Source organism: Barbus barbus (assembly GCF_936440315.1).
Source record: "Barbus barbus genome assembly, chromosome: 28".
Taxonomy (NCBI): domain Eukaryota; kingdom Metazoa; phylum Chordata; class Actinopteri; order Cypriniformes; family Cyprinidae; genus Barbus; species Barbus barbus.
The window spans coordinates 23,440,491-23,450,921 of record NC_136756.1 but is presented as its reverse complement, the minus strand read 5'-3'; the positions used below and the strand labels follow the sequence as shown (position 1 = coordinate 23,450,921).

Below are 10,431 nucleotides of genomic sequence, written 5' to 3'. Positions count from 1 at the left end.
TTGGAAAAGAACATATTTTCTGAGGTGGTACTTGGTGTAAAAAGTTTGAGAACCACTGCACTACAGTATTATATACTAAAAAAAATTATACTTGTAGTATATATGAATTTTATACTATGTAACTACATATTATATTATGACAAATACATTTCCAAAAGTTAATGTACTTTTTCTTCACAGTGACACTAATAGTTTTAGTAAAAGTTTAGAGGTCTATTTATTTTATTTTATTTATTTTTTAATTGTAATAATGTAATAAAAGAAATATCTATCTATCTATCTATCTATCTATCTATCTATCTATCTATCTATCTATCTATCTATCTATCTATCTATCTATCTATCTATCTATCTATTTATCTATCTATCTATCTATCTATCTATCTATCTATCTATCTATCTATCTATCTATCTATCTATCTATCTATCTATCTGTCTATCTATCTATCTATCTATCTATCTATCTATCTATCTATCTATCTATCTATCTATCTATCTATAGAAATTACATTATTACAATTTTGAATATTAAGTCTTTTTTCCCCACTATCCCTCCCAAACTACCATTCAAAGGTTTGGGGTCAGTTAGTAATATTTTTTTAAAGAAATAATTAATTTAATTCAGCAAGGATGCATGACATTGATTAAAAGACAATAAAGGAATAAATTAAAATTTCAAATAAGTAAAAATTTTTATTTTACAATATTTGTAATGTATTTTTGATTAAATAAATGCAGACGGAGTGTAAGAAGCATCTTTCAAAATCATTAAAAAAATCTCACTGACCCCAGACTTTTGAATGGTAGTTTATAAAGTAGTTCAATGTGGGAGGGACAATGGAAAAAGAATATAGAATTAATACAATTTTCCAAACTGTATAAAATAAAATAATTGTACAATGTACAATTATATGACTCTGTACATCAATAATGATTATTTGAATGTAGAAGCATCATAAAGTATGTATGCAAATTAATTTGGTACTACTGACATGTTATTATATGCTAGGCTTGAAAAAAAATTTTTATACAAAAATGCTCCATCTCTTTTTTCACCATATTATTACAGAAATTGTCCACAAGATGGCACCTAACAGCACAGAAAGGCAGAGAACTGAGATCTGAACTCACAGCAAGTGTATCCATGCTCTTGGATGAATGCGGTCCTCTCTGATTCGGTTATGGCTGAGGTTCAGGACTCTTAAGTTTGTGGTCTTGTTGAGGAGCCCTGAATGGACTACCTCTATCTTGTTGTCAGACAGGTGTAGCTCCTGAAGAAGTTGCAATTCAACAACAATCCATTATCTATTGCACAGTATAAACACCCCAATACACTTGGCAATGTCACCAAATTAAATCTAGTGCACGTTTTATATAGTTTGTATATGTACTGCAGTTTTGGCATTCACAAAATGTAACTGACCTGTACTGAAACAGGCAGACCAGAGGGAATAGCCCTGAACTTATTGTCATCTAGCCTGAGGTAAATCAGCCTCCTGAGAGGCTTGAAGGCCAGAGGAGAGACATTTCCATCGTGGAAATAATTATCCTCTAACTCCAGTGTCAGCAGCTGAGAGAGACCTGAGAAAAAATAACATTAGATTACACAAAATATGTCATTTATGCTTACTTTAATAGAGTTGTTACATTTACACTTTGGAATTTTAGCATCAGTAAGATTTTTAATGTTCAAAAAGCCTGCATCTATCTGATTAAAAATGCATAAAATACATGCATCCATTTAATCTCACTGCTATCTTGGAGAAACTTTAAAAAGATAGTGTACTATAATAAATCAGATTGAGGATAAAGAATCAACTGACTGGCAAGTAGACAAAATTAACCAGAGTTCACACGGACACTGGGGTTTTGTATTTACCCTGAAAGCTGTGGAGAGTGAGACCACTGAGTTTATTATCGTTGATCTTCAGCTCCACCAACGAGGGAGGGAGAGCCGGCACTTTAGTGAAGTTGTTTCCATCAAGGTTCAACCTCCTGAGCTTCGTCAAGTTCTGCAACAGGTCGAGAAGATACTCATGACACTGTCAAAGCCAGACTGGAAATATTTCAAAGCTTGCTGCAAGTCACAGAAGCAGAAGTTACACAACACAAATATTCAGAGTTCATCTGGCATGAAGAACAGACGTTTCTTGATCATGCTACTGAGCACAGGTAAACACTGAGGTACAGTGAACATGTGAAAAAAACACTATTCTGCTGTGTCATATATGTGTCACATGTAAGATCTGTGCTTGGCGCCCAGTAGATATGACACACGGGTGAGAAAAAGGTAAAAAATGATTGTGTTTCTTTTTAGGGGGTAATATCTATTGACTGAAAATTCCCATGTTCACTGCAGCATCCTGGTGAGAATTGTCTCGGTGATGTCAGACCTGACATCTTGTGAAAACACATCAGCTACTTGCTAAATATCAAGCTTGCACTGTGCTGCTCCATAAGGCCTGATAACTCACCAATGTAACAGATAACAGATCACAAATCAGTCTCCATTTTTGCAGATCTACTTTAATCTGACCATTATTAAAGTCCAAATAAATACCACAATGAGTGTTATGTGATTTCAAATGGAATGTGAAAACAAACAGTGTGAGTTATGTGTCAGTATGCCTGTTAATATAGTAAGGTTTCTTTGACTTTATCTCACCCGAAACACATCTGGTCCCAAAGAGAAATCATCCAGCTTGTTCTTGCTGAGATCGAGCCACTCTAGATTGGGAAGACCTGCCAGGGCATGCGATGGAATCTTGCTGATTTTGTTATCTGCAAAATACCATGTCGAGTAATTTTTCACCTTTTTCTGGATCATGGTAAGCTCTGTTTACACTTCTCACATTTCAGTGCCAGCTCTTGCAGTGCCACACACAGAAAATCATCAAACAATAGGACACTGCCAGAATATGTTACAGTAAAAACATGCAAAAACATCTGTCAAACTCTAACACAGACTGCTCTTTTCAGACTCTAAAAGATAAAAGACCCTTTTAAAAGATAAAAAGTATTATTTTAGTCTAACAAAAGTTTGTGAGGTTTGTAAAAAAAAGTAAGTTTTCATATCAGAGGAAAAAAGCAACATTGACATCTCTCAATTGAATTCATATCTCACAAATATTGAATATATATATATATACATACGCTATTGTTGCAAAGTTTGGGTTTGGTAAGATGTTTAAAATTTATAATCATCAAGAGTGCATGTATTTGATCAAAAATAAAGTAATATTGTGAAATATTCGTTTTTTTTACAATTTACAATAACTATTTTAACATATTTTCAAATGTGATACATAGTTTTTCAGGATTCTTTGATGAATATAAAGGTCAAAAGAACGATTTATTTAAAATAATTTTTTTTTGTAACAATCTAAAAGTTTTTACTATCACTTTTGATCAATTTAATGAATCCTTGCTGAATTTAGTAATTTCTTAAAAAAAAAAAAAAAAAACACACACACACAAAACTTCTGAATGGCAGTGTATATATATATTACATAAGGAATTAGTTTCAGCCTAAATGGGGAGAAGAAAAGAAAACGCCAACGAGGTAAGAAAATACACTTAACTCAGGGCATGTTCTATAAATATATATATATATATATATATATATATATATATCTCCATGTATTATCTTACACAATTGTTTTTCTGAACTTATTGTAAGGATGTTCAGATATTTCTATTTTAAAACGAGACCAAAGACTATGAAAATGATTTTCACAGTGTATAATTAGTCCTTGTGAGCAACGTTAACTGCTCTCACCTCACCTGCTAGAAAGAGACTTCTGACACCTGCATCTTTGATGATGGGCATTTGGGTAAGGCGAGTGTTTCCACAAGCAATAAGAGAGTCTGAAAGCAGGCAGCCTGCTGGGAGAGACTCCATATGAACAGAGGTGCTGATAATTGGACGGCCAATACCTCGATCCACCGGTTGCCCTCTGGGGGCTGGCAGTGGCCTTCCAATGGGTAGGATCACAGATTTTCTTGTAGGAAGAGCAAAGGCTGTCTGTGCTCTTGGTATGGCCGGTTTGAATGTGGGCGGTATTACTCGTCTTTCGATTGCTACGGGGCGAACAGCAGATCTGAACACCGGAATGCTGCGGTTATCATCGTCATCATCACTGTCACTGTCGTCCTCTAGATAATCGTCATCATCGTGGTCATCATGATCAAAATGGACTGGTCTCATAAACCGAGGTCCTGTGGGTATTACAGGGGTCTTAGGTGGTTTTCCAGGATCCAGACTCACAATCACCTCCTGGTTTTTCTTCACTTGCTTCTTAGGGACATTTGATGGTGGCTGAATAGAAAACGTAAACATTTAACAACAATTAAAAAAGGTAAAATCTGCCTAAAACTAGCCTAAAGCCTAGCCTTGCTGTTTTTAGCTGGTCTGGTTTGCTGGTTTTACACTCTTAAAATAAAGATTCTTTATTGGCATCAATGGTTCCATAAGAAACCGTTAACATCCATAGAAACTTTCCTTTGCACAAAAAGTTCTTTTGATTATAAAATGTTCTTCACACTGAGAAAAAATGAAGATCTTACAGGTTTGGAACAACATGAGGGTGAGTAATTAATGACAGAATTTTCATTTCTGAGGTGAACTATCCCTTTAAGAGTTTAGAGGGGTTTTGCATACTTTTCATCTGGCAACAAAAAAAAACTGACTGGCCGACCATTTAAACCAGCTGAGCACCAGCATAGACAGACTAAAAGAGCAGAAAGACCACCTTAAACCAGCTAGGACCAACAAATTCACATCTAAAGGGACAATAATGTGACAATAATGAGGGAAAAATCAGTATGAAGTATAAGAAGCATACCACATTTTCTCATGCACATCTACATACTTGTTTTGCAAGTGTGATCACCATCTTGTTCTTCTTTGGGTTCACCTCCAGAACCTCCGTCCCCACAGGTGGTTTTCCATTTCCTGTCGGTCTGTTTTTCAAGCTTGTTTTCCCCACAGATGTTGGACTGGGCTTACTGGCCACAGACTTCAGGGTGGGTGAAGCTAGACATGGTGTGGCAAAAAAAAAAAATCAGTACCCATCACCAAGCAACCCACTCCTTGATGGCACCTTTCCCAGCACTGCATTGCACCACACTAGGATCCAATATTTTACATAATTCCCAGCCTGTATCACCACAGGGAAGCCCATCGTTCTTTTTAGCTTTTACTACAAATCGCTAATCCAGTTACTATTTTAATGTAAACCCCAAAAGAACAATCAAAAAGCAAGAATGGAACATGCACTAGGCCTACTATTCAAAAGTTCGGGGTCAGTAAGATTAAATTAATATTTTTATTTAGCAAGAACACATTAAATTGTTTGAAAGTGGCAGTAACATTTATAATGCTTCAGAATATTTCTATTTGAAATATTTCTAATTTAAATTATATTCTTTTGAACTTTCTATTCATCAAAAGAAAAGAGATGGTGGTTCCCAAACCTCTGGCCAGGCAAGGGATGGTTCGGCAGCTTGCGACTCCATCTTTACACTGGCACACACTGCAAGGCTCTGGAGACCAGACAGCCCCCTCAAACAGAGAAATCCCATTCACCAAGCACTGGCTGCTACGCCCTGGCATGCATCCACACAGACAAAATTTCAGAATTCAGCACACAGTGGCCCCACAAGTAATTGAACACTTAATCCACAAGAATGACACTGCATAAGATAAGTGCCTATAATATAATAGCATTTAATTTAAAAATAATAATAATAAAAATATATATATATTTTTAGTGTATGATGTCCGTTCATGTCCTTCAAGTTTACAATGGTGTCCCACAAACAAATTCTGTTTGTAAATTCTTTTGCTTGAAATGTGTTTGAGTTCTGTCAAATGAATGCTACTTGGTTTGATGTTGTTATGTAATGCAAAGACATTCATAAATTTTTAAGTATGACTTTTGTCCAAATATTTGTATTATCCAAATATTGTACAGACCTTTCACCTTCAATTCAGTGCAACCACTAATTTTCAATAAATAAAACTGCACAATGAAAATAGTTAAATTAATTTATAGTTAAAATAATTTTAAATAGTAACATACACACACACACACACACACACATATATATATATATATATAATATTACTATTTTGTAAATTTTTTGCTTAACCACTTTTTTAAAACAACTTATTTTAATTTTATTTTTTTGACAATAGCACAATAAATATAAATATAAAATCACAATATCAGAAAACCATATCTTCTTCTCTTATAATTTTTTGTGGCTCACATAAAAAATGCTATAAGCATTGCTCACCTGGAAGGAAAGGGTTATCATACTCAGGTGCATCTTCAGTGGATAAGAATCGTCTGGAGCTCCTCTGTCTCTCTCTTCTTCCCTTTTCTCGTTTTCCCTCAGCTGCTAAAAGCGCTAAACACAGACACAGACACAAAGCTAAAGGCTTGTACATTGTTAATGTATGCTGGAGTCAGTTCAGGTACAATCTGCCAGAGACAGCTGTCTCAATGACTCTGAGGGCTTCACCGTCTGAAAGGCCAGTTATATTCTGCCTCTGGAAATCATGTTCAACCCATCACCCATCCCTCCCAGGGAAAAAAAGAAAAAGAAATGCAAAGGTGAGAGCAGAGAGTGAGGAAGGAATGGAACGGAAGCAGGGGAGTGAGAGGGAAAAAATAAAATCAAAACAGCTTCAACAAAGCGCCTCTTTCACTTGCCCTGAAGACCCACCAACCGCCTCTCCTTTCCCTCTCAACGAACGCCCATCGGTCCTGAGAGAAAAACAAACTATTAGAGCGTCCTCAAGGGGAAAAAAATCTGATCTTTTACACAATTTAATGTTCTGGCGTCAACGAATGCACTTCTGGTGTGTGGGATTTCAGATTTATGTGTTGATGAATAAAACATAGCGTGTAGTCTCTCTTAAAACGCTCATTATGGTTTGTGCTTCACTGCTAGTGCACGTTTGATGGAAGAGCAGAGAAAACATTGGTCTGTAGGGAGCCTGTTGATATGAAAGGTATCTTTGTTTGTCCAAGAGCCAACGGCATCACAGTCCTGAGAAATTCTTCAAGTTCCATTGCCTTTTGCAACCTTGCTTGACCATGCCGCCTCTTTCTGTCCAATGTGGTCATTGCACTGCATAGGAGCACTGTTGCTATGACAACTACTTCATTAAATAACATTACAGAGAATTTATGCCAGTAGTTTTAGCATTGACAAAACTGATCTCAATGCAATTTTTTAGAAAATGTTTGCCATGATTCTAGGCTATTGTCGGTTGTTGCCAGGACACGGTGGTTGGAAGGGGTTGCTTTTGGCCTGAGTCACAAGAGTCAACTCTCAGGTCTTCATATTCTGGATCCCTGAATATGGTTTCGGTCTTTCCAGCTAGGCAGAAATCACAAGTATAATCGTTTACAAAAAACAATAGCACACTTACACTTGAACTATCCTACAATGATTGGGAAAAAGTTCATAAAAACCGTAACACTCAAAATATATGTAATAACTGTATATATCCTTCAGAAATCATTCTAATATGCTGATTTGGTTCTCAGTAAACATTTATGATTATTATCAATGTTGAAAATGGTTGTGCTGCTTAATATTTAAAAAGATCTTTAAAAATTATTTTTCATAACTCTTTGATAAATACAAAGTTCAAAAGAACAATGTTTATTTGAAATAGAAATATTTACTGTCATATTTTACTATATACTTACTGAATAAGTATTCATTTTTAAAGCATTAAAAAAAATCTTAGTGACCTCAAACTTTTGAACAGCAGTGTATATTAATCTAAATTTAAGTACAAGTCACATATATGTGGTACACAGATTGAAACAACATATCTAAGAAAATATTCCAAAATATTTCTAACAATCGAAATAACACAGATGGCATGCCTGTATTACGCAATTCTTTATCATGTAAATATCTAATACAACAAAATATTCATTTGTACTTTTAGGTGCTGAAACGCTGATTTTGATAAAACAGTGTTTGAAATGAGAGTGAATATTTTTGCAAATATTTCACAAATTAACATTAATAGATGTCTTATGTGTAAATTACAGTGTAAACAGAAATATTGAAGCATATCTGAATAAAGGCTTTTCAGAATATGGACCTTAATCAGTTTAAGGAAATGTGGTCGGTTAACACAACATTAGCACACAAGTGTAAGATTGTTTTGATTATATAAAATGTGTTTGGAGCAGGCTGGTACAAATAAGTAATTTAGTTCTACTTAATTCTGTTTGCATCTCCTACACTCCAGTTTTATAGCCTTTCTTTGTTTTTGTCTCCCACACAGAAAATTATTAAGCAATTTGATGTGATACTCCCCCACAAGACATGCCCAGAGCTTCCTGTCTTTCATTCAAAAATAAAAACTCTGAAAGTTCATGAAGACAAACAATAATTTTAAACAGGTAAACACGCCACCCACATCTTCCTGCCTTCGGGTTTACCTCATACACCTGCTACTCCAACCAAAAAACCGATTAGACCAGGATAAAAATGTCACAAACAAATAACGCAGAAATCGTTTTAGCAACATCCTTCATCTGTGGTCCGCTTTTGGAATGAGACTATATATGAAGACGCTTCCAAAAATATGGTTTGATATACAACTGAAGTAAGCCAACCTCAGACAGCAAACAGTCTAGTGTGTTCATTTTCTTCATGACAACTTGAGAATCAGTGTTTACTTTTTGCTAGAATTCCCCATCCGTCCCCAAACACGGCTGGAGCCAAGCCTGTCGAGAACATGATAAATCTACCACCCAGACTGTTTAGAGAATGTGACTGACTCTAGATAGATAGATAGATAGATAGATAGATAGATAGATAGATAGATAGATAGATAGATAGATAGATAGATAGATAGATAGATAGATAGATAGTCAGAATGATAGAAAGCAACCCCTGCAAAGAAATGTATCTCTTCTGTTTATCTCTTCTCTAGCTGTGTGCATTTGGGAACAGTTTGCTTTTCTTGACTAATTAAAAAGCCGCCTACCACTAGATACTTCTCAGTCCTCTAACAACAGTAATTACTGTCTGTATATTTTTAGTGCTCAGAGGGAGATCTGACCCCAAGAACATGGTGCAGATTACAGCGATGCAATATAACCAACATTTTTGCTGTCCTTCTTTCTCGCTGTCTGTATCTGTAATGGATCTCTTTGTTAGTCTTTGGATAAATCCTGTTGCTCACTGGTACAAATGCAGTGCTATATTTATGTCTGAGCATGGATGTGATACACAGCTTGAGGCAAAAAAAAGCCCATGATATTTAAAATGTGCAGTGAGTTTTATTTATTAATTTATAAATCAAAATTGATCTAACATATTAAAAATGTCTACAGTAGAACGTGTTTTAAATCAATTCCGGGCATTGATTGATTAATTGTATGTACAGTTTTGGGGGTAATGCATTACAAGTAACTTGAGTTACGTAATCAGATGACTAGTAAAGTAATGCATTACTTTTGTACTACAATTTACAGTGAAATATTTGTTACTTTTTCAAATAATTAACACCAGTTACATTATTTTCCCATTTACTGACTAACAGCTCTACTGTTCCCATGTTGAGAAAAATCTGCAGTAAGTGCAATGTGTAAATACAACGGTTACTGTAGTTCTAGACTAAATATGAACATGCATTTACTCATCTCACTTGCACAAAAACAGATTTAGAATTCCTCAAAATGAATAAAAACTTAAATGCAAACTCAGAATATGATGCAAACCTGCAATAATTAAATATGTTATTAACTGAATTTGCATTTCCTTATTCATTACACTGTTGGTGTGAAAGGGCTTTTACACATGCCAAAATTTTTTTTTTAGATATTAAAAACATACAAGCACCAGCCCAGTTGAGAAAATGTAACGCAAAAGTAACGTAAAGCATTGCTTTCCATAATAAGCAACGAAGTAATGCAATTAGTTACTGTATAGAGAGTAACTCATTATTGCAATGCATTCATTTTAAAAGTAACTTTCCCCAACACTGTGTATGAATGACATTTTTGGCACTGGTAAAATAACTTTTAAATTTAGCATTTTGGTGGAAATTGTGGTTAATATTTCACGGTTTTGTTTTAGCCTGGAGCAATCGATGTAAAGTCCCAAACAATGAAAAACTAATGACTTTGCCATTCATATTAGGATATTTAAACCAAATTTTCACTTTTTTATCGACTTACCAACGAACGAGCATGTTCGTCTAATACTGTCATTCACAAAAAGATGGTATATAAACCGATCTTAACTCACTATCTGTGCCAAGCCACAAGCCAAGGCTGATTCACAAAGATTATATGATGTGAACTCGTAAAATTAAATTACTGAAGACCCATAAAACATAAATGATCAGTAAACATTTTGCACTGCATATTATGGAGGACTAACATG

The 10,431-nt window shown here is 34.9% G+C and overlaps 1 protein-coding gene across 2 annotated transcripts in view; it reads right to left on the bottom strand.

Annotated features, from left to right (window-relative positions):
• The window catches only part of LOC306848159 (extracellular matrix protein 2-like), an 8,955-nt gene extending 2,233 nt beyond the window's left edge, over positions 1 to 6,722 (bottom strand). Inside the window, exons 1-8 of one of the 2 annotated variants that reach the window (XM_079382532.1) lie at positions 6,301 to 6,722; positions 5,476 to 5,607; positions 4,872 to 5,035; positions 3,784 to 4,318; positions 2,666 to 2,781; positions 1,880 to 2,012; positions 1,424 to 1,581; positions 1,132 to 1,271 (exon numbers count right to left, since the gene is read on the bottom strand). In XM_079382532.1, the coding sequence (XP_079238658.1) occupies positions 1,132 to 1,271; positions 1,424 to 1,581; positions 1,880 to 2,012; positions 2,666 to 2,781; positions 3,784 to 4,318; positions 4,872 to 5,035; positions 5,476 to 5,607; positions 6,301 to 6,454 (1,532 nt within the window). In that variant the 5' untranslated portion in view covers positions 6,455 to 6,722. The remainder of the gene's footprint in view (positions 1 to 1,131; positions 1,272 to 1,423; positions 1,582 to 1,879; positions 2,013 to 2,665; positions 2,782 to 3,783; positions 4,319 to 4,871; positions 5,036 to 5,475; positions 5,608 to 6,300) is intronic. The other variant, XM_079382533.1, reaches the window with a different exon arrangement.
• Between the last annotated feature and the right edge of the window lie 3,709 nt (positions 6,723 to 10,431).